This window comes from Hylobates moloch, unplaced genomic scaffold (genome assembly GCF_009828535.3).
Source record: "Hylobates moloch isolate HMO894 unplaced genomic scaffold, HMol_V3 SCAFFOLD_6, whole genome shotgun sequence".
Lineage (NCBI taxonomy): Eukaryota > Metazoa > Chordata > Mammalia > Primates > Hylobatidae > Hylobates > Hylobates moloch.
In genome coordinates this window covers 45,392,534-45,416,997 of record NW_026652281.1, presented here as the reverse complement: position 1 = coordinate 45,416,997, position 24,464 = coordinate 45,392,534, and the positions used below count along the sequence as shown (strand labels likewise).

At 33.5% G+C, this 24,464-nt stretch overlaps 2 protein-coding genes across 32 annotated transcripts in view; one reads left to right on the top strand and one right to left on the bottom strand.

Moving 5' to 3' along the window:
* GIN1 (gypsy retrotransposon integrase 1) overlaps nucleotides 1-24,464 on the bottom strand; it is a 176,229-nt gene that overhangs the window by 62,034 nt on the left and 89,731 nt on the right. For all 7 annotated transcript variants that reach the window (XM_058440667.1, XM_058440670.1, XM_058440668.1 and 4 more), the window contains one exon: nucleotides 1,912-1,995. The gene's annotated coding sequence lies outside the window, so the exon portion shown is untranslated. The remainder of the gene's footprint in view (nucleotides 1-1,911; nucleotides 1,996-24,464) is intronic.
* Nucleotides 1-24,464, top strand: part of PPIP5K2 (diphosphoinositol pentakisphosphate kinase 2) — a 99,629-nt gene that overhangs the window by 14,291 nt on the left and 60,874 nt on the right. For 19 of the 25 annotated variants that reach the window (XM_058440657.1, XM_058440662.1, XM_058440659.1 and 16 more), the window contains 14 exons: nucleotides 2,194-2,284; nucleotides 3,870-3,955; nucleotides 10,272-10,426; nucleotides 11,498-11,599; nucleotides 12,718-12,879; nucleotides 14,837-14,958; nucleotides 16,229-16,330; nucleotides 17,414-17,500; nucleotides 18,228-18,303; nucleotides 18,392-18,501; nucleotides 19,466-19,551; nucleotides 21,835-21,960; nucleotides 22,099-22,220; nucleotides 22,795-22,977. In XM_058440657.1, coding sequence (XP_058296640.1) covers nucleotides 2,194-2,284; nucleotides 3,870-3,955; nucleotides 10,272-10,426; nucleotides 11,498-11,599; nucleotides 12,718-12,879; nucleotides 14,837-14,958; nucleotides 16,229-16,330; nucleotides 17,414-17,500; nucleotides 18,228-18,303; nucleotides 18,392-18,501; nucleotides 19,466-19,551; nucleotides 21,835-21,960; nucleotides 22,099-22,220; nucleotides 22,795-22,977 — 1,610 coding nt within the window. Of the gene's footprint in view, nucleotides 1-2,193; nucleotides 2,285-3,869; nucleotides 3,956-10,271; nucleotides 10,427-11,497; nucleotides 11,600-12,717; nucleotides 12,880-14,836; nucleotides 14,959-16,228; nucleotides 16,331-17,413; nucleotides 17,501-18,227; nucleotides 18,308-18,391; nucleotides 18,502-19,465; nucleotides 19,552-21,834; nucleotides 21,961-22,098; nucleotides 22,221-22,794; nucleotides 22,978-24,464 lie in introns of all 25 variants that reach the window. The other 6 variants (XM_058440656.1, XM_032156724.2, XM_032156729.2 and 3 more) reach the window with 3 other exon arrangements.

Here is a 24,464-nt window from a genome sequence, read left to right as displayed (position 1 = left end):
GAGAAGTCAAGACATTGATCTTTAAAGACTCAGGCTGCTCATTTTAGAGAACCTTAAAATTTCTTCCTCCTTGAGAGTAAAGCATTCTTCCCTTACCCTCACATGGTTCTTCCTATTAATGCTATATTTGCCTGTAAAAACTAGGTGTTATAGCTAATGTCATATTCCACATACCATCTCTTGGTAGGGAAAAAGTTTCTCTGTAACAAAAACAAAAGCAGGAGACTGTGTAGATGTTTTCTATTTGCTGAATTCTGTAAGGAGGCTTCAAATCATAGACATCAAGACATCTTTACAAGCGATGAGTTCTGAGAGTCTTTATAAAACTTGGAGGATTTGTAATTTGTGGCTAGGTGATTCTTGATATAAGGTATCTGTATTTAAATTTTAAAAACTAAGAGGAGTTTAGGAATAAATCTGGTTTAACTGGCCACAGCTTTTTGTTTTAATTTCAGCATGTTTTAATACTTTTTCTCTTAACTGTTCTGGTAGTGCTATAAAATATAGTCTCTTCACAGGTATACTTAGTATTCCATAGTTGAATACTAAAGTTATGTATGCTTGCTGATTTTTATCCTTTTCCATAGATATTTATTAAAATATTGCCTCTTAAGGAATAATAACAGGTAACATTTATTGAGCACTTACTATGCCAGGTACTGTGCTTAGTGCCTTATATCCACACTATTATTAATTCCTCAAAACTCTACTAGGTAAGACTGGTATACTACTCTTTTATGCTGGTACCAGACAGAGGCTTAGAGATGTTAAATAAATTTGCCCAAGATCACATAGCTAGTGAAAGATGGAACCAGGATTTGAACGCTGGTTTATCTCTTTAACTGTTACGGCATACAACTGATGATGTGTATTGATGGATAAAATTGGAGACTTTGTGTCAATTTTTTTTTTCTCCCTGGAGGACAGGGTCTTGCTGTGTCAACTAGGCTGGAGTGCAGTGGTATAGTCATAGCTCCCTGTAACCTCAAATTCTTGGGCTCAAGTGATCCTCCCACCTCAGCCTCCTGAAAGATAGAACTACAGGTTACGCCACTACCCTCAGCTGATTCTTTTGAATTTTTTGTAGAGATGGGATCTTGCTATGTTGCCCAGGCTGGTGTTGAATTCCTGGCCTCAAGCACTCCTCCCAACTCGGCCTCCCAAAGTACTGGGACAGGCAAGAGCCACTGCACCTGGCATTAGTGCCAATATAGAGAATAAGATATAATAATTAAAATATTTTAGATTTCGGGGGAGGGGACCTGTTCTTAATTATATCTACTATTTGATTTGTTTTCATTGTAATTAGTACTTTTACCAGTCTAGAAGTTTTAGGGAGTTAATTTCTAAGATTTTAATGTTGACCTAGCAATAGCACGATTCTGCTCATATATTTTGAGCATATATGTCATATATGAATTAATTTTTGCTTCTGTAGCTTTTTTTTTTTGAGACAGAGTCTTGCTCTGTTGCCCAGGTTGGAGTACAATGGCATGATCTCCACTCACTGCAACCTCCACCTCCTGGGTTCGAGTGATTCTCCTGCTTCAGCCTCCCAAGTACCTGGGATTACAGGTGTGCACCACCACACCTGGCTAATTTTTTGTAATTTTACTAGAGATAGGGTTTCACCATGTTGGCCAGGCTGGTCTCGAACTCCTAACCTCAGGTGATCCCCCTGCCTCGGCCTCCCAAAGTGCTGGGATTACAGGCGTGTGCCCCCATGCCTGGCCCACTGTTTTTAAAGGCACATAAGGTCTTTGACTATCAGCTAATTTATGTGTGTAGGCATCAAAATATCTAAGTGAAAAGAAGAGATGTTGAATACATTTTTTAAAAATCACCAGGTGATTCTGATACACCCATGTTATTTACATATAGATTTCTCTTTGTGTATGAGGTGAATCTTACCTTATTTCAGGTGACTGACTAGTCAGACCTTCACTCACATGTCAGTGCTCCAAATTTGGCTATATAACCACTGGTTTGTTGTGCCTTAATCAAATTAGGAAAAAATAAGATTTAATATGTAAGTTAAATCAAAGTTTATGTATATATTCCATACCTTTTATAGAAGAGTGTTACGTGTTAATGAAATTAATCTTTTATGGGAGGTGGCATCAATTCAAGTTAATAAAGTATAGATGCTTATCTTGAGATTATACAGAATATGTTAATAGTATGTGTTCTTAGGATTTCCACTGGACAAAGCGGTTGCCTATGCAAAACTCAGGAATCCATTTGTAATCAATGACTTGCATATGCAGTATCTCATACAAGATAGGTGAGTGGTGAAGTTGGCTGAATTAAGGGAAGCAAAAATAACATTAATTTAGTACCTACTGTACACTAACATGGCATCAGGTGTTTTTGCATTGTTAATTCATTGTACTTTCAAAATAATACTCAGAAATAGTTATTTATTACCTAATTTTACAGATGAGAATCTTGATAATTAGGAAGATTGATTAATCTACCCAAAGTCACAAGTAGTTCCCTACTTAGTAGGACAAAGACTTAACCAAGATTGTTTAATTTCCAGAGCCTACCAAACTATTCAAAGTTATGAGCACTTTTTCTGTCATGAGACTGATGATGAAATTAGCACTTTACTCATTATAACTAGATTTTTTTGTTTTATTATTTTTTTTTTTGAGACGGAGTCTGGCTCTGTCGCTCAGGCTGGAGTGCAGTGGCGTGATCTCGGCTCATTGCAAGCTCCGCCTCCCAGGTTCCCGCCATTCTCCTGCCTCAGCCTCCCGAGTAGCTGGGACTACAGGCGCTCGCCACCACGCCCAGCTAATTTTTTGTATTTTTAGTAGAGATGGGGTTTCACCGTGTTAGCCAGGATGGTCTCTATCTCCTGACCTCGTGATCCGCCCGCCTCGGCCTCTCAAAATGCTGGGATTACAGGCGTGAGCCACCGCGCCCAGCCTATAACTAGATTTTTTAAATGGTAAAGTATACCTATTTTGAAAAATATTATACTGTATATCTTAGCATTCATTTAACAGGTAAAAAGCGTGGATTTCTAATAAATTATAAAATATGAGTATATTTATGTATTTCATTCAATCGATGTTTCACTCCTATAGCTATTCTCATAATCTCACCAGCATTCTGTTTTCTTGTGTTACCATTACGAGATTTTATATATATGAAAAATGCTTTGTAAATATGAGACCCTATGGTTTTTTCACTCTGCTATTTTTTTCTGTTCTTCCAGAGAGTAACATTATTAATATCTAAAATTTAAAACATTTTCTCTACATTTACATATTAATTCATATATATATTTTTATATATATATCTGTATATATATGCAGCTATAGCTATGGAAACGTATGTTCATTTTAAATGGTTTGAAAAGTAAAAGCCTACCGAAAGCCATTTAATCTTGTCACTGTATCTATCATATTTTTTCCTATAGAAAGCAATACATGCATACAATCACATTTTACCAAATTAGAATCACTTTTCTCTAGTATACTGTGAACATTTCTCCATGTCATTAAATACTATTTGAGCATAAGGTTTTTAATGCTTAGATAATGTTCTATCATTGTGATAATATCAGCTTTATTCATCTATTTTTAAAATATATTTATGTTCTCAGTTTTAATAATTAGTTTCTCAATAAGCTAGAAAAGAATTGTGCATAAATTTTTGTTCTTATTGCTGAATATTTCCTCAGAATACCTTTTTTGAATATTTGAAGTGACATTTGTTTATTTAAAAAATAAAAAGCGTTGAGATATATACCCTTTTTAGTTGTAGAACAATAATAATGTCTTTTAAGAAAACTACAATAATATATTCATTGTGAAATGGAGCAATAAAACAATAAGGATGTTTCCCTTTTTCTTCAGGAGAGAAGTATATAGTATTCTTCAAGCTGAAGGTATTTTACTTCCTCGTTATGCAATTTTGAACCGTGACCCAAATAATCCCAAAGGTAAGAGTAAGAGATTTCATGTAAGCTTCCTTTGTCACTTGATATACTTTTGGGCCACATTCTTACAATAATTAACTGGAAGGAATTTAAAGAATTCATAGTATTCTATTCCATTTTAAAAAATAATCTAAACAGACAAACATTCAATTAAAAGGTGACACTGAGATAAAAGGCTACCTAATAATTTAGGAATTATTTATCCTTCTCTTCTTGGGCCTACCTTTGACATATCTCTAAGAATCATGAGTTAGAATTTTGAAATTACATACAAGTAAATTTGTATTGGTTAATGGTGAACAAGTGATTTATCTATGACTATTGAATTAAGCATTAGAAACTTCATGCTACAATGCCAAAAACTAAATACTGGCCAAGAATTTGGAAATACAGTTGGCCCTGGAACAGCATGGGTTTGAACTGTGCCAGTCTGCTTATTCATGGAATAAACATGAATTGAAAATACAGGATTCGTGGGTCCCACATATACTGATAGCCGACTTTTCATTTACATGGATTCTGCAGAGCCAACTGTGGGACTTGAGTATGTGAAGATTTTGGTATACGAGGGAGTTCCTGGAACCAGTCACCGCGTATAACAAGGGCAACAGTATTTCTAAGTATTTATTAATATTTTAAGGCACTGTTTGCTCCTTTTTTTCTGGTTATGTAAAACATAGCATGGAAGCTATACCTAACTTAGTCTCAAGGCAAGATACATGTTTGTCTTAAGAGTTAACATTCTGTTCACACTTAGTATTGTGGGGAATTTTGATGAATTTATCATACTTTAAATCATCTTTTATTAAAAACTAGAGGGGGAGGCAGAACAAGATGGTCAAATATACCCTCCAGTGATTGTCCCACTCCCCACAGGAACACTAAATTATAAACTAGCCATGCAAGAATGCACTTTCATAAGAACCAAAAAATTAGGCCACCAAGGTGGTGCGTCTAGGAGTCGGCAAGAGTTTGTAGCATTCCTGGACTTAGGGCGCCCCCTAGTGCTAATACAGCTGCAGTGACTTCAGGCTTAGATCATAACACTTAGTCTTTTTTGAATATGTGGAAAGCTTTCGCAAGAAGGATGGACACAAACGAGCCCAAATGGTGAAGACTGAAATAAATACCTAACTTGTAAATACCCAGACATCAGTGAATGTCTACAAGCATCAAGAACATCCAGAAAAATGTGACCTCACCAAACAAACTAAATAAGGTACCAGTTACCAATCCTGGAGTGATGGAGATATGTCACCTTTCAGACAGAGAATTCAAAATAGCTGCCTTGAGGAAGCTCAAGAACTTCAGTGTAACAAGGAGAAGGAATCAGAATTGTATCATGAGAAATTAACAAAGAGATTGAAATAATTCAAAACAAGCCAAAATTCTGGAACTGAAAAATTCAGTTGACAAACTGAAATATACATCAAAGCCTCTCAACAGCAAAGTGGACCAAGTAGAAGAATTAGTGAGCTTGAAGACCGGCTATGTGAAAATACCTAGCCAGAGAAGAAAGAGAGGAAAAGAATGAAACACACCTACAGGACTAAAGAGACCTGACAGAGGAGTTTGAACAAACTTCCCAGGTAGCAGTTTTCATTTTTTTAGCCCACTCCTTTCTTCATTTTTCTTTAAGAACTTTGGGACCTACATAGTTAATAAGGGGAAGGGAAAACGTCAAAAAAAAAATCTTAAAAATAGTCTCAAAGGGACAAATCCAATAATTAGTGCTCTTAAAGAGAACATAGATCATGGTAGAAAGTTTATTGAAATAAACAATAACAGAAATTTCCAAACCTAAAGAAAATATGAATATCCATAGGTCATAGAAGAATATGAAGATTTAACCCAAATAAGACTATGTCAAGGCATATATTAATTAAACTCCCAAAGGTCAAGGATAAACAAAGATCTTTAAAGCACCCAGAGAATAGATGTATATAACATATAAAGAAGCTCTGATACAACTGGCAGCTGACATCTAAGCAGAAAGCTTATGGCTAGGAGAGAGTATGATAGCATTCAAAGTGTTGAAGGAAAAACAAAACTTCCAACTTAGAATATTCTATTCAGCAAAATTATCCTTCAAACATGAAGACATAATAGACTTTACTAAACAAAAGCTGAGGGAATTCATGAATTACCAGTATCCTGGAATTTTCTATCCTGATAGGATAGGATAGGAAAAAGATCTTACAGATCTTTTACAGGAAATGCTAAAAGGAGTTCATCAATCTGATAGAAAAAGACGTTAAAAATAAGAAATCATCTGGGCCGGGCGCGGTGGCTCAAGCCTGTAATCCCAACACTTTGGGAGGCCGAGGTGGGTGGATCACGAGGTCAGAAGATCGAGACCATCCTGGCTGACATGGTGAAACCCCATCTCTACTAAAAATACAAAAAAAATTAGCCGTGTGTGGTGGCAAGCGCCTGTAGTTGCAGCTACTCGGGAGGCTGAGGCAGGAGAATGGCATGAACCCAGGAGGCGGAGCTTGCATTGAGCCGAGATGGCACCACTGCACTCCAGCCTGGGCGACTGAGCAAGACTCCGTCTCAAAAAAAAAAAAAAAAATTCAAGAAATCATCTGAATGTGTAAAACTCACTGGTAATAGTAAGTACACAGATAAATACATAATACTCTAACACTGTCATTGTGGTGTACAAACCTTTTATATATTTCATAGGAAGACTAAAAGGCAAACCTGTCAGAAATAATAACTACAACAACTTTTTACGAGTATAGAAACATAAAAATAGAGACAACAGAAAGTCAAAACATGGATGAGGGGAAATGGAGTTAAAATGTAGAGTTTTTAAAATTTTCTCTTTCTTTTATTTTCTTTGTAATCAGAGTTAAGTTGTCATCAATTTAAAATAATTGTAATAAAATGTTATTTGTAAGCCTTATGGTAATCACAAAACAAAAACCTGTAACAGATACACAAAAAATAAAAATAAATTAAAACATACTACCAGAGAAAATTACATATATATACGTATTTGAGACAGGATCTTGCTCTTCACCCATGTTGGAGTGAAGTGGCATGATAACTTTTCACTGTAGCCTCCACTCCCAAGTGATTCTCGCACTTCAGCTTCCTGAGTAGCTGGGACTTACAAGCACAAGCCACCAGGCCCAGTAATTATTGTTTGTAGAGACAGGGTCTCACTGTGTAGCCCAGGCTGGTTTCAAAACTCCTTGGCTCCTTTGATCCTCCTGTCTCAGACTCCCGAAGTGCTGGGGACCATCATGCCCAGGCAGAAAATCACTTTCCCACAAAGGAAGACAGGACAGGAAAGAAGGAAGAGAGGACAAAAAGACAGAAACCTCAGAAAACAAATACCAAAATAGCAGAATCAAGTCTTTACCTATCAATAATAACGTGAATGCAAATGGTCTAAATTCTTGCATCAAAACACACAGAGTTGTTAAATGGATTAAAAAATAAGACCCAACTCTATACTGTCTACATATGATCATATCAATTGATGGAGAAAAAGGATTTGATAAAATTAAACATCACTTCATGATAAAATCTCTCAAAAAACTGGATATGGAATGAACTTACCTCTATATGATAAAAACCCTACATGACAAACCCACAGCTAATATCATACTGAACAGGGAAAAGGTGAAAATATTTCCTCCAAGACTTGGAACAAGACAAGGATGTCTACTTTCATCTCTTTTATTCAACATAATACTGGAAATTATAGCCAGAGAAATTAGGGACGAGAAGGAAATAAAGGGCATCCAAATTGAAAAGAAAAAGGTTAAATTATTCTTGTTTATAGATGATATGATCTTATAGTTAGAAAATCCTGGAGTCTTTGCCACAAAACTATTAGAACAAGTTCAGTAAAGTTGCAGGATACAATATCAACTTACAAAAATCCATAGCATTTCTATATGCGAACAGCAAACAATCTGAAAAAGGAAACCAAAAAAAAAAGTAATCCCATTTACAATAGCTACAAATAAATTAAATACCTCGGAATTTCACTTAAAGAAATGAAAGATCTCTTCTACAATGAAAACTATAAAACGCTGATGAAAAACATTGAAGAGAACACACAAAAAATGGAAAAATATTCCATTTTCATAGATTGAAAGAATCAGTATTGTTAAAATTGCCATACTACCCAAAGCTGTCTACAGATTCAATGCAGTCAGAATAGCAAAGACATTCTTCACAGAAATAGAAAAAAAATACTAAAATTTATATGGAACCACAAAAAACTCAGAAGAGCCATAGCCAGCCTAAGCAAAAACAACAAAACTGGAGGAATCACATTATTTGACTTTAAGTTATACTGCTAAGCTATAGTAACCAAAACAGGATGGTACTGGCATCAAAATATAGACCAATGGAACAGAATGCAGAATCCAGAAGAAAACACACACATTTGCAGGTAACTCATTTTCGACAAAGTTGACCAGAATGTCCACTGGGGAAAGGACAGTCTCTTCAGTAAGTAGTGTTGGGAAAACTTGATATCTATATGCAGAATCAAATTAGGCCCCTATCTCTCTCCATATACATAATCAAAATGGATTAAGTACTTAAATCTAAGACCTGAAGCTATGCAACTACTAGAAGAAAACATTGTAGAAACACTCCAGGTTATTGGTCTGGGCAAAGATTTCTTGAGTAAGACCTCAGAAACCCAGGCAACCAAAGCAAAAATATACTAATGGGATCACATCAACCTAAAAGGCTTCTGCACAGCAAAGGAAACAATACAGTGAAGAGACAGTCCACAGAATGGGAGAAGATATTTGTAAACTACCCATTTGACAAGGGACTAATAACCAGAATATATAAGAAGCTCAAACAGCTCTATAGGAAAAGAACAATCTAATTAAAATATGGGCAAAAGATTCGAACAGATTTTTCTCAAAGGAAGACATACAAATGGCCAATAGGTATATGAAAATATGCTCAACGTCACCAATCATCAGAGAAATGCAAATCAAATCTATAATGAAATATCAACTCATCCCAGTTAAAATGGCTTTTATCAAGAAGACAAGCAATAAGAAATGTTTGTGAGGATGTGGAGCAAGGGAATACTGTTGGTGGGAATGTAAATTAGTAAAGCCACTATTGAGAACAGAATGGAGTTCCTCAAAAAGTAAAAATAGAGCTACCATATGATCTTGCAATCCCACTGCTGGGTATATGTCCAAAAAAGAGGAAATCAGTATATTGAAGAGATATTTGCACTCATGTTTATTGCAGCACCACTCGGAATAGCCAGTATAGAAACAACCTAAGGGTCCATTAATGGATGGATAAAGAAAATGTGGTACCTATAGACAATGGTATATTATTCGGCCATAAAAAGAATGAAATCCTGTCATCTGCAACACATGGATGGAACTGGAGGTCTTATGTTAAGTGAAATAAGCCAGGCAAGAAAGAAATATTGCATGTTTTCACATGTGGGAGCTTCAAAAAAAAGATGAACTCTTAGAGCTTGAGCGTAGAATAATTGTTACTGGAGGGAAGGGTTGCAAGGATGATGGGGATGAAGTGAGGATGGTTAGTGAGTATAACAATACAGTTAGATAGAATGAATAAGATCCAGTATTTGGTAGCACAATAGGGTGACTGTAGTTCACAATAATTTATTTTATATTTTGAAATAACTAAGAGTGCAATTAGAATGTTCCTAACACAAAGAAATGATAAATGTTTGAGGTGGTGAATACCCCAGCTATTCCAGTATGATTATTACACATTGTATGCCTGTATCAGAATTTCACATGGACCACAAAAATATATATAACTATTATGTACCCATGATGATTAAAAATAACATTTAAAAAAGATATAAAGTAATCACCATCTGAAACAGGAAACTTTTCTTGTCTAGAGGTAAATAACTTTCTAATTGAATTGCTGGCTTACTTTGCATATGAGTTACTTTCTAACTTAAGTAACTTCATGTTTTACGGTATCTGTGATACGAATAATCTCACAGTTTTCAGAAGATGGTGGCATTCTTGAGTTACTTCTCAGTCTTTCTTGATATAATAATTTCACGTCTAACTTTGAATTCTGTGGTGTGGTAGTGTGAAATGGTAAGTCTGTAAAATTTTGAAGAACTATAGCTTTTAATGCCGTATGTATCATAAATGTTGGCACATGTTATTTACATAAACATGGATAATTAAAATGAAGTAAGTACATTATCCAAGTTTACTTTTCTTTTATGGTCTTTTAGTAAAAAAGTCCTCGATAATAATGTGGTGTCCTGATAATATAATAAGAATATGTGATATTTCTTGCAATCATGTTTGTTTTATAGAATGTAATCTGATTGAAGGGGAAGATCATGTAGAAGTAAATGGGGAAGTTTTTCAAAAGCCATTTGTAGAAAAGCCAGTCAGTGCAGAAGATCACAATGTTTACATTTATTACCCAACTTCTGCTGGTGGTGGAAGTCAAAGACTTTTTAGAAAGGTAACACCTTTGTAACTTTTGTATGAATACTCTTCTTTATACATTGTTGTGTGTTATTAAGAGCAATCAAGCATTTAATTATGGTTAAATATTGAACTCTTGAAAATGTATCATTTAGAGGTAAATTTATAAAACTGATATACTTTGTTAGAAAAGCATGGCATCATTTTAGTTATTTAATGTTTTTAAGCAGAATTTCTGCCTGCAGAATGCCAGGAAAGATACTTGACTTTTCTTTTCCCTCCCATTTTGTATATGGGAAATAAGCACAAGGCCAAACATTATTGGCAGAAATACAAAGTAAGGTAGCCTTTTAACAACATAATTTAGCAATGTATCAGAATGTAAAATGCATATACATGTATAAAAATTGATGGAAATTCAAATTAAGAACACAGATACCATTTTAACATCCATTAAAGTAGCAGATATTAAGAAGCCTAACAAGTTTAAACGAGGATGTAGAACAGTGAAAACTTACACATTGCTGATGAGACCCTACATTGTTAAAATAGTTGATAAAGATTTTTCATTGTCTTCACAAGTTGAATGTGAGCACATTCTATTAATGAGCATTCTATTAATGAGCATTCTATTAATAAAAGTTCCACTTCTATTATATACCTTAGAAACACTCATACATATTTGCTGTTGGGACACATAAGAATGTTGAAAGCATTATTGTTGTAATCACCAAAGCTTGGAAAACAACCTAAACATACATTGATAGGAGAATGGATAAATTCTGGTGTATTTACACAGTGGAAAATTCTAGAGTAGTAGAAATGAACAAGCTTGAGTTACATGCAGCAACCTGGATGAATCTTAGGAACATAATTTTTAATGTTCATTGTATTTCTATGCTCTTTAATATAATATATGTTATGGTAACAATAGAGACTACTATAGTGCCAGGTATATAATAAGTTTTGTTAAATGTTTGTGGATTAAAAAATGTATTTGAAAATGTCTAAGATGGAAATAGATGGTAAATAAACTATTTGTCATTTTATCATAAAAATGAGGGAAATAATTTGCTTTTTTATATCAATGGACATCTTTTGTTTTCAGATTGGCAGTAGAAGTAGTGTTTATTCTCCAGAAAGCAATGTACGAAAAACAGGCTCATATATATATGAAGAGTTTATGCCCACAGATGGTACTGATGTTAAGGTAGGATTGATTAAAATAGATTTTAGTTTTATATTTCAAGTTTACCAATGATACAAGAAAAAGTAGTTGATCTTTAGCTATATCTAACCTTTATTCTGGATCTCTTTCTTTTTGATTAGGGATTCCTCATGTTTTGTACCATCAACATCTTTAGCAGTCTGAAGCCTATGGACTCTTTTTTAAGAGTAGTGTTATTAAATGCTTTAAACATGTAAGATTATGATGGAGACAAATTTTATTCAAATATAATAAAATATTTAAAAACCAACTTTGTGTTACACATAATATGTCTTTAAAGGGGCATTAAATAATAAGATACCAGGGATAAAGGTCTAATAACCACCACAGTTTCCAAGCAGTGATTAGTGTAAGTGAGGTTTTGAGATCTGTGACAACTGTGTTGTGATATAAAACATGTCTGTCATTTTAGTTGGTGACAAATAGGTCCTAATCGCTTTACCTTCAGCCATTCTCTCTCTAACCACAATGTTTTCTAAAGTATAAATCTGAGTATGAATCCTTAAAAATTCTCTAGTGGATCCTTATTGACCATAGGATAATAACCAGATTCATAATCCTGCCATACAAGATATTTCAGTCTGTCCTCTGTCTTATAAACCTCATTTCTTACAGTATAAACTACATCAGATAACTTGCCAATACCTGAATACATCATGCTGTTCATGCCTCTTTCTTATACTTTTCTTCTCTTATCTGCACTCAGATTCATGCCCTCACCCTTTTAAAGATGTTCTTTTGGGAGGTTTGTTTTTTTTTTTTTTCCTGTAAGTTATATAGTTATTTGCATCTATCATTTGTTAAACTAAAACAATTTGAGGAGAGTGATCACATTGTATACATCCTAGTATTCCCTCATAATACTCAATATAATAGTTTTCTATAGAGAATGAAACTTCACTTTACCAATTTTGCCATATAATGATTACTTACAACCTTTCCCAATGAACTGAAAATTTGGGCATGTAAAATAGAAAGATATGTCTACTAGCCTGGATTCTGAACTATTTTTTAGTTATTTTTTCATTGGATTTGTTGTCTGCTGGTTACACACACACATACATATATATATTTATACATTTATTTAACATTTGTGAAAGGTTTATACAGTGGGTCCAGATTATGCCCATGCTGAAGCTCGAAAATCTCCAGCACTTGATGGCAAGGTGGAACGAGACAGTGAAGGAAAAGAAGTACGATACCCTGTTATTCTCAATGCACGAGAGAAATTAATTGCTTGGAAAGTCTGCCTTGCTTTTAAGGTAAGATGTTATACAAGCCTATAGATCCTTATAAAGGTAAATTCTAATTTTCTTTTTTGACTAAGACATTATTGGTGCTTATAATTGGAGAAGTAAACCGAGAAAGTAATTAATACATCTGAATGGTTCATGTCCTTTTCAAGGGATTCTTGTGGTGCCAATATATTCTTTTGTATTATATAAAAGAAAACCTGGTCAGTTTATTCAGAAATTAAAATTAAAAATTAAAATTAAAATTCAGAAATGACTCAGCTAATCAGTGTTTTAGGGTTATTGTCTAGCGTACTTTTTGAAACTGGCTTTAAGTGTTACTTTCATAGAATTGGTAAGATGTTTTTGTTGAATGAAAACAGTTCTCAGTGGTCCATGTTCATGAAAACAATATAAAAACATTTCTTTTTTTTTTTTTTTTTTTTGAGACGGAGTCTCGCTGTCACCCAGGCTGGAGTGCAATGGCATGATCTCGGCTCACTGCAACCTCCGCCTCCTGGGTTCAAGCGATTCTCCTGCCTCAGCCTCCAGAGTAGCTGGGATTACAGGCACCCACCACCATGCCTGGCTAATTTTTGTATTTTTAGTAGAGAGGGGGTTTCGCCACGTTGGCCAGGCTCATCTCAAACTCCTGACCTTGTGATCCGCCCACCTCGGCTTCCCAAAGTGCTGGAATTACAGGTGTGAGCCACTGCACCCGTCCAAAAACATTTCTTGAAAAAAACTTTTTTACTTCTGACATTTGACTAATTCTCTCAATCTATATTGTTAAGTTTTTTCCTAACTACTGTATAGTAAAGATTTAAATGGAAGTACTACAACCTTCCTTTAATGAAGGATAAAAATTTTACCTTTTTGAAATCTTAAAGACTAATATATATTACTGGTTATTAAATAATAAAGAATTACTTTTTGCCTTAATAATTTGCAGTGTCTTTCATGGAAGGAATGTTAGCCTGTAAATAAGTTTTAATAGCTTTATAGAAATCCTTTTATTATGCCAGGATTCTGAAAGCTGTGACAGAAAAATCACATTATACTAATACCTGATGATTGAACATAAAATGTAGATCAGAAAGTTCTTAGAGCCTGAGCGGCAAATTCATGTCTTTTGGCCATTTTCTTCTCCCAGATAAAGTAAATTTATTATAGGTGTTCACAAATATGTGGTATTGGGGGTTTAAAAGATCACAGGATTTCGACCGGGCATGGTGGCTCACACCCATAATCCCAGCACTTTGGGGGTGCCGAGGTAGGTGGACCACTTGAGGCCAGGAACTCCAGACCAGCCTAGCTAACATAGCAAAACCCTGTCTCTACTAAAAATACAAAAATTAGCCTGGTGTGGTGGCACATGCCTGTAATCCCAGCTACTCCAGTGGCTGAGGCACAAGAATTCCTTGAACCTAGGAAGTGGAGGTTGCAGTGAGCCAAGATTGTGCCACTGCACTCCAGCCTGGATGACAGAGCGACACTACCTCTCAAAACCAGACAAAACAGATCACAAGATTTCCTCTGGAATATGTCCTCAAAACTATTCTCCACTTCCATCTTCCTTCTTTTTTTTTTTTTTTTTTTTTTGAGTAACATGATGTAATTTCTGCTAGTGCCAAGTTTTTTTTTATCAGATCCTTTAAAAATTTTGCTTTTGTTTTTAAATTAAATGTTAATTGAAGAACTTTGTGATCAAATATATTATTTTTGGGCCTCTGTAGCCCCTTATGCATTATTGTTCTACATCTACTTTACGATGAAAGACTTAAATAATCATATAGCCTCTATAATGTATTTTCAGAGTACTCGTTACGAATAAGTAATTTCTTTCATTTCTTATTATGAAGTAAACCACTATATAGTAATATACTTTTAAGCATTTATAAAATTTGATATGTTCTGATAGGACTAGAAAACTATGCATCTTAATAATTTAAATAAAACCTTGAAGTTTATAACTTATTTTAAATAGCAAACAGTTTGTGGCTTTGATTTGTTACGGGCCAATGGACAGTCCTATGTCTGTGATGTCAATGGCTTCAGTTTTGTGAAAAATTCCATGAAGTATTATGATGACTGTGCAAAAATACTTGGGTAAGAATTTTTAAAATTTTCTTTTTACCTTCATATAGTAGTTATTCAGAAACTAAATAACTGTTAACATTAAATGGTCAGGTTTTTTAAGCATTCTAGAGTAAAGATCAGTGTTCATAAAATGACACCCCCAGAGACTATGCCAGATCCTGAATTATACTTTGGCTTATCAAAGACAGATTAATTTATGATCAGTATAGATGAAAACCTTTAACTTCATATGTTTACAAATACTATAACATGTTGATTATTAGTCAAAAGTTTATTTGTTAGAATACCTTATTCCTCAAATTTTTGCCATGTAGTTATAGTGGAAAAGGTTTTCTTCTACTTAATGGACAAAATTAACATTCATGAAATAAACAGAGTAAAATAGAAATATTTAGTATTCATGACTCTTGCATGACAATTCATTCTACAAGCATATGTTACTTGATATTTTCATAAGATTATCAAGTGAATGTAAAAAAAATTATTGTAGGTAGAAATGCCATTTTTATATTCTTCAACCTGTTTTCTTTATACCTTGATTCAGAAGACTAGCAAGGCAATAACTATTTTTAAGACATTTCCAGATATATATGACAAATCCATAGGAAACTTACATTAAAAAATATTCAATAATTGGGGCTACCTTTTATACTGGTTAAGTATCCCTTATCCAAAATACTTGGGACCAGAAGTGTTTTGGATTTCAGATTTTCACATTAAGAACATTTAACCCATAGTATGTTTCAAAGATTTACAAACTTACCCTTAAAATGATGTTAGGGAGAGTTTACTAAATTTTAGCATAAATAAATGCTAAATTTAAGCATTTATTAAGCCAAAAAGTAAACATTTTTCCATTTTTAACCCTATTAGTAAAGTATAGTAGTGATTTGTTAAGATGAGCACAAGATTTAGAGTAGCATTATAGGTGTTCAATAAACTGATAAGAATTTATCAGTAGCCACACAGAAGAGACAATCTTGAATTTCAGAATGTATGTAATTAGATATGATGTAATTGTAGTGATTTCTTTGAATCCAATGTTGATTGATATTTTAAAACTAAATAATCTCAAATTTGTGAAATCCCATTGATGTGTCTAATACATCAATTTAGAACTGCTGATTTTTATGTTTTCTTGATCAGAATTGATTCTGAGGGTTATTTTTTATGTGATGTAATCACTAGATAGTTTAACTCTTATGATTCTCATTTTATTAAGTACCGAATTTTGTCTTAAAATGTACTAATTTTAAATCTTTTCTTTTTTGTCTTGAAGAAATATTGTAATGCGAGAACTTGCTCCACAATTTCATATTCCATGGTCAATACCCTTAGAAGCTGAAGATATCCCAATTGTACCAACTACATCTGGAACTATGTAAGTCTGAATTATTTTCATTTAGAAATTGAGTTTTCCTTGTCATCTATGCTATTAGGATAAAAATTAAATTTCTGAATGATGATTAGACACTTTAGTGTGTATGATTACATGATTCAGCTTGAAGATAGAGGAGTAGATTATACGTGTTTATAAGGGTCCACTAATTGTTACAAATAAACTACTGAAACATGCCTGGATAATTATAGAATCGTTTAATCTAGCCATAAAAATAAAAAAGGTACCAATAGAAATGCTACTTAAAGGTTCATAGTGGTCTTACAACTTTTGCTCTCTCAAGTCATATCTTGCATAATTATACCAGTATTGCCAAAATGTTTCATAACATTCTCTTACCGAAAATTATTCCTTTAAATTCATGTCAGTTGACTGAATGCTTTTTTTTCACAACTTAGATATTTATATTAACATGTTAAATATCCTGAGACGTACTGATGATGGGGGGAACTAATTTTGTTTTTAATCAGCATTTTTCAAACTGATTTAACACGCAAGTGTTAAATAAAATTTTTTTCAGGTAACTCAATTGATATCCTGCAAGGTTATGTTCTGCAGTTCACACTTTAGCACACACTAGATTATACCTCTGAATTCTAGCATGCTTCTAAGATGATTTTATCTTCCAGTAATTTGAGTTGTAAATACTTGTTCTCCTTACATGGGCAAAACTTAGCAAATATATAAATATAGCAACCATCATGTAAAGTTTTATTTTGATTTAATGAAGTCTCAGTCTGTAATGACCTAATGCTATGGATCAGATATTTAAGAAAGCTCAGAAATTGTAGTCCATCTACTTTTATCCCAGAGTTAATGTAGCCATTTCTAGAGAAGAAAAGGTTGTATTCTATTATATAGCTTAATATCACATTTCTTAAGTTATTTTTGAATTTTATTTCATAAAGTTAAAACTAGATTGTTATAAGTATTATTCTTCATGGGAAAGATCTTGAAATGGTAAAAGATGGCCTTAAATAAATGACTAAATGTTCATATTAATCTGAATTATACAACACAAATCTTTTTTAGAGAATTAAGAACATATATATTTTTTCATTTTAGGATGGAACTTAGATGTGTCATAGCTGTTATACGTCATGGGGATCGAACACCAAAACAAAAAATGAAAATGGAAGTGAGACATCAAAAGTATGTTTTAAGATGAATAATTTAACATGCATGATATAATTTTAAGATTTCTGATAAGTGATCAACTCTTTTGATTAATACATCATATAGAAAAACTTTTATCTAGCATCTCTTGGCCATTTATATTTAAACTAGTGGATGCGTACAAAATCCATTTAAAATATGTTCATCAGCATCTAAAATTATTGTGGCAATATTCATAAATATCAGTCTGCCCTGGCTTTCATTTATTGTCATAAAGGTGTTCTATTTAATCTTTGCTTATCACTCTCTTGTATTGCATTCTGAGAGTGAGTAATCCCTCAGCCTTTTAGAAGAAAATTAGTAGAATGAAAGTTTCTGTTATTTCTATCCAGTGTTTGATTTGGAGATGATAAATTTGAAAACCCTGAGCCATTAAGTATGTGTTGACGCAGGTAATTTTCAATGTGTATGCAATGACTTCAGAAAATATATAATATTATGAACTATAATTGTATGGTTTCCATGAAAAAACTTTGAAAAGTAGTATGGTGATTATTAGTTTCGTATCATTTAGGAAAGTACTAAGTTTTATCAATCAAAGTTGAGCAGCAACATGTATAGTGAAAGAGGAAACACAGTACTTGAAATCCTTAGATCCCAAGTTCTAGTCCCATAGCTTATCATTTATTATTTGTTAGTTTAAACATATATTGGTAATGTTAATTATTGCAAGTGACTAACAGTGTTCTGTCTTTTTTATAAGATTTTTTGATCTTTTTGAAAAGTGTGATGGATATAAATCAGGGAAATTAAAACTCAAAAAACCAAAACAGTTACAGGCAAGTGTATTTGCTTTCTTGTTTAGTTTTAAATTTTTTAATGGTGAAATTACATAAAAATTCAATTTTTTGTTAATTTATTTCATAGGAAGTGCTAGATATTGCACGACAGCTTCTTATGGAGCTGGGGCAAAATAATGATTCTGAAATTGAAGAAAACAAGCCAAAACTTGAACAACTTAAGACTGTATTAGAGATGTGAGTATCTTTTTGAAATCCTTAATTGCGGTACTACATATAGCTCTTCTTTTTTATGTATGTGATTTTCCATTTTAATTTCTTTCACAGTCTGATCTTTTTACTCTTTGTTACTATAGTTGAGACATGAAGGAAAATCTAATGTGAAAAAATAGATTGTTGTATTGAAGGTTTTAGCTTTAGTTTTAATTTTGGTGAGAAGATCAAACAAGGACATCAAATTTGTGTCTTCTGTGAAGTACTGCTTACAATGAAGGCCACATTGCTAACTTGACCATAGATTCATTGCAGTTTAAAGATAAAAAATTTGAATTTTGCCTTAATCAAGTAAAATGGATACCCACCAATATTCCTGTTATAGCTTTACATTTTTAACCTCTTACAATCTTATTTCCTTTATTTCTTAAAACACATACATCTGTGTTTTTACATATTTCTGTACTTTATCCCTTCAGAGTTGTCTTTTTTTTTTTTTTTTTTTTTTTTTTTTTTTTGAGACAGGGTCTTATTCTGTCACCCAGGCTGGAGTCAGTGAGTCAGTGGTGTGATCTCAGCTCACTGCAACCTCCCTCTCCCAGGTTCAAGCAATTCTCGTACCTCAGCCTCCCAAGTATCTGGGACCACAGGTGCATACCACCATGCCTGGCTAATTTTTGTATTTTTAGTGGAGTCGGTTTCACCATGTTGGCCAGGCTGGTCTCGAACTCCTGACCTCAAGTGATCCGCTCACCCTCGCCCTCCCAAAGTGCTGGGATTACAGGCTTGAGCCATGGCACCCACGCCTGTAATTTTTAGGAAAACATTTTTGTTTTTAATGTGGTTAGAATGATTATATATGGTACAATTTTTTTTGATAGAATATTTTGAAGAATTAAACAGGCGGTTACAAATAAAAGGGAGCATGAATATGTGAGAATTAGTTTTTCCCTACATGTTCTATTCTGTTTATCATTTTATTTTTCAGGTATGGTCATTTTTCTGGAATAAATCGTAAGGTTCAGTTGACCTATCTCCCTCATGGTTGTCCTAAAACATCTAGTGAAGAGGAGGGTATGTCATTCTTAATGCTTATACAGTAGTTTTATTTATATGTAGTAACTTGTTATTCACTGTTGATTACCTTTGGACCATCTTTTGCTTAGTAGTTTAGGGAATGGCATGGTGAGGAAAAATAAAGTGGAATTATCTTAGCTGTGCTTCCTCTTCTTTTAATAAAGTATACAATTTTAAAATTACCTATTCTTTAAATAAAGGATAGGTTTTATTATTCTGAAAACTGCATAGGACTTCCTTTTAACTGTGGGATTGTTTCAGAGAACTTATTTATTTATAACTAAGTGTTATTTAATGGGCTCCTTACATCACCTTTTGATAGTAGAGGGCAGAGTATATAAGAAGAAAGGCCAAGAAGTACAAAAAGACTTTGAAAAAATATACAGTTAACCTGTTTCTAAAATAAATGGATATTTTCTTCCACCCAGTAAACCAGAGTAAGTCTTTAAACAAGTTTGGTCTCCTAAGAGCAGTCAGTATCCACATTCATAAATGTGGATTTACCTTACAAAAGAAAAGGGTAGGGATTGGGGAAGTCATTTCATAGAGAAATGCAGATGACCAATAAAATAATAATGATAGTAATAATAATCTGTCTTGCCTATCATATTGGCAAAGTGTTTTCTTCATTTCTGCTTTAAACTGGTAATAAAGTGTGCTGATGAGAATTCATTGAGACAGGATTTCAGTCTATAGTAGAAGTATAAAGTGACACAGTTTTTTGAAAAGTAACTTGGCAGTATATCAAAAACTTCAAAAAATGTACTTATGCTTTGACCTGAATTCTGCTTATCAGAATCTAACCCAAAGAAGTAATCAGATGTTCAGGGAAAGATTGATCTATAGGGATATTCATCGTGGTATTACTTGTAGTAGCAAAAATTAAAGTAATGATTATCTTAAATGCAGACACAAATTTATAATAATCTTTATATATTTAACATTTGATATATTGCTCTTGTCACATTTTGTGGTTAATAGTAATACAGGTTAATTTTCTCTATCTTAGTATTTATCATCAAAAACATTCTATAAGCAAATAATTTAAAAAGTTAGGTAACTAACTTTCTTTCCATAAATTAATATTGGTCTGCATGACAAAGCTCACAGAACCGCTAACTAGCTACAGGGGAAGGGGTGATTTCCTCTCACCTTTAAAGAATCATTATTAAGTTCTTTTAGTGCTTATAATGCTTATTTTTGAATTACTTTTTTATTCAGAACCCAACACAGATCTTAATACCATGAAAAGGAGTAGGTCAAAATTAAGTACAGAAACTCATTAACTTATGGTATTTTTTTTGTCCAAGAAAATACTCTGATGTGTAACATGCAGAGATTCCACAATTTCAAATTTAAAAAGCTGCTCTCGATTACCTTTTGTTTGCATAAAATTTATTAGATTGCATAAAATTTAAATTAGAATAAATGTTAGGCTCTGTCATCTTACATCTTCCTAAAAATGATGCAAATCACCAATTTCCGATCTTAAAAACATATGTATCTGGCCGGGCGCAGTGGCTCACGCCTTAATCCCAGCACTTTAGGAGGCCGAGGTGGGTGGATCACCTGAGGTCCAGAGTTCGAGACCAGCCTGGCCAACCTGGTGGAACCCTGTCTCTACTAAAAATACAAAAATTAGCCAGGTGCCTGTAGAGCCAAGATCGTGCCACTGCACTCCAGCCTGGGCGACCAAGCGAGACTCTGTCTCAAAAAAAAAAATGTATCTATCTATCTATCTATCTATCTATCTATCTATCTATCTATCTATTATCTATCTATCTATCTATCTATCTATCTATCTATCTATCTATCTATCTATCTTCTTCACTTCAACTAATGTATTTTCTTTTATGGGACAGCACTGCAAAGGGTGCTTGATAGCAAGGCAGATAAAAACCTGGATTCTGGCATCAAAGAGCTGTTAATCCAGCAGACATAACACAAGTAAATTAAGTACAATGAAAAAATTACTATGAGAGCAGGCAAGGGAGGAACATTATATCCCTGAAGAAAATTGGGAGCCATTTTTCTAAAGTATGAGAGAGATTTTCAAATTTCAATAAGATTTAAGCAGGTATAGCAAGGGAGTATTCCTTACAGAAGCAACTGCTTACAAACAGCATTAAGGAACATACATGGCAACAGCATTTAAGGAAGAAAATATCTTACATATGGGCCATATTTCACTGCAGAAGAGGGCACAGAGAAAAAATTAATCTTAAGTCTGTTTAAAGAAATAAACTTAACTTTTGTTTTATTCATTCATATGTGTCATAGACAGCCGAAGAGAAGAACCATCTTTACTTTTGGTTCTAAAATGGGGAGGTGAATTAACTCCTGCAGGCAGGGTCCAGGCTGAAGAACTTGGAAGAGCCTTCAGGTGTATGTATCCTGGAGGTCAAGGTAAATCTTAGAGTTTTCTTTAATTTGACTAATTTCAGAAATTATATTTTGAAATCCTCATTTGTGATGTTATTAAATATTTATAGAAATACAATGAAATGAAAATATAGCTGAAGTGATTTGAGGATTTATTTTCAGGAGATTATGCAGGATTTCCTGGTTGTGGTTTACTTAGATTACATAGCACCTACAGACATGACCTCAAAATATATGCCTCTGATGAAGGACGAGTCCAGATGACTGCAGCTGCTTTTGCAAAGGTATAAATAATTTTTTTTAGAATTACTAGAGTTTTTAATCTAATATTGTATCTTAAAACATTTTTGGCTGGGTGCAGTGGCTTACACCTGTAATCCTAGCACTTTGGGAGGCTGCGGTGGTCAGATCACTACAGCCCAGGAGTTTGAGACCAGCCTGGGCAACATGACGAAACTCTGTCTCTACAAAAAAATTATAAAAAAAAAAATTAGCCAGGTGTAGTGGTTCACACCTGTAGTCCCAGAAGCTCAGGAGGCTGAGATGGGAGGATCACCTGAGCCCAGGAGGTCAAGGCTGCAATGAGCCAAAATCACACCACTGCACTCTACCCCAGGCAACAGTGTGAGACCCTTGTCTCAAAAAAAAAAAAAAAAACAAAATTTTTTTAACCAAGGAATATTTAAAAATTCTGTATTTGGAACTTTCAAGTAAAACTCTAAAATGACAATAATGAACTGTAGTATTAATAAAGTTTATTTATGGTAAACTTATACCTTATGAAAATCAGTATGTAACAAAATGTTATTTTACATATTAATTTTTTAAATTCGTGTTTTCTTTATTTAATATGCTTAGGGGCTTTTAGCTTTGGAAGGAGAGCTTACACCCATTCTTGTTCAAATGGTGAAAAGTGCAAATATGAACGGTCTTTTAGATAGTGATAGTGACTCTCTGAGCAGTTGTCAGCAACGTGTGAAGGCAAGGCTTCATGAAATACTTCAGAAAGACAGAGATTTTACTGCTGAAGATTATGAAAAGGTGGGTCTTAGCAAACTCTTTTATATTGTGAAATATTACACACACACAGAAAAGTGATAAGTGCATAAAACATAAATGTAGAGCTTATTGTATTATAAAGCAAATACACATGTTATCATCCTCCAGGAAAAGAAATAGAACATTGGAACAACTTTGGCTTCTGTATGCCCCTTCTCACTCGCAACCCATTCCCTACCTCCTCAAAAAAAACTACTGTCCTGACTTTTTATATTCTTTTCATATCCAGAATACTTACTTGAATAATAAGTATAGTCTCTAACCAGTGTAGTCTAATTTTTGGCTTTTTTCTAACTTTAAATCTATTGATTTTAATTGACAAATTAAAATTATATATGTTTATAACATAACATGTTTTAAAATATATATGCATTGTGAAATGGCTAACTGGAGTTAATTAACATATGTATTACCTCACATCCTTATTTTTTTGCGATGAGAACTTTTAAAATCTACTCTCAGCAATTTTCAAGGATAAAATATATTGCTATTACTATAATCACCATGTTGTACAATAGAGCTCCTGAACTTATTCCTTCTATCTAACTGAAATTGTGTATCCCTTGACCAGCATGTTCCCAGCCCCTTCCTTTTCCAGCCTCTGGTAGCCATCATTTTACTCTGCTTCTCTGAGTTTAACTTTTTTAGATTCTACATATAAGTGAGATTATACATATTTGTCATTCTGTGCCTGGCTTGTTTCACTTAACATAGTGTCTTCTAGGTTCATCCATGTTGTTGCTAATGATAGGATTTCCTTCTTTTTTAAGGCTAGATGATGATACTTCATTTTGTATATATACTACACTTTCTTTATTCATTCATCTGTTATTGGACAGGTTGATTCCAGATCTTATCTGTTGTGAACAGTACTACAATAAAAATGGGAATGCAAATATCTCCTTGACATACGATTTCATTTCCTTTAGCTGTATACCTAGTATTGGGATTGTTGGATCATATGGTAATTCTGTCTTCAGTTTTTTGAGAAATGTTCATACTGTTTTCTATAATGGCTCTACAGTATTAATTTACTTTGGCTAATTTTAAGTTTCATATAATAGAACATGTTTTATTTTATATTTGGCTTCTTTTTGTGAAATTCAACCATATTAAGTAATGGTCATAGTTAGTTAATAATCACTGCTCTGTTTGTTGTATTCCATTTCAGGTTTGGCAGAACTTTTCTGTAAAAGGCCAGATAGTAAATATTTTATTTAAAAAAATTAGACTTTGCAGTCCAAATATGGTCTCTGTTGCATATTGTTTTTGTTTTTTTTTTAACTGCGTTTTAAGCATGTAAAAACCATTCTTAGCTCATGGCCTGTGCGACAGGCCACATTTGACCTGCAGGCTATAGTTTGTTGACCCATGTACTATTTTATGAACATATTACAATTTATATATCCTTTCTATATGTTAGAGTTTTGGACTGTTAGGATTAAAGTTGCCATGAATATCCTGGTATG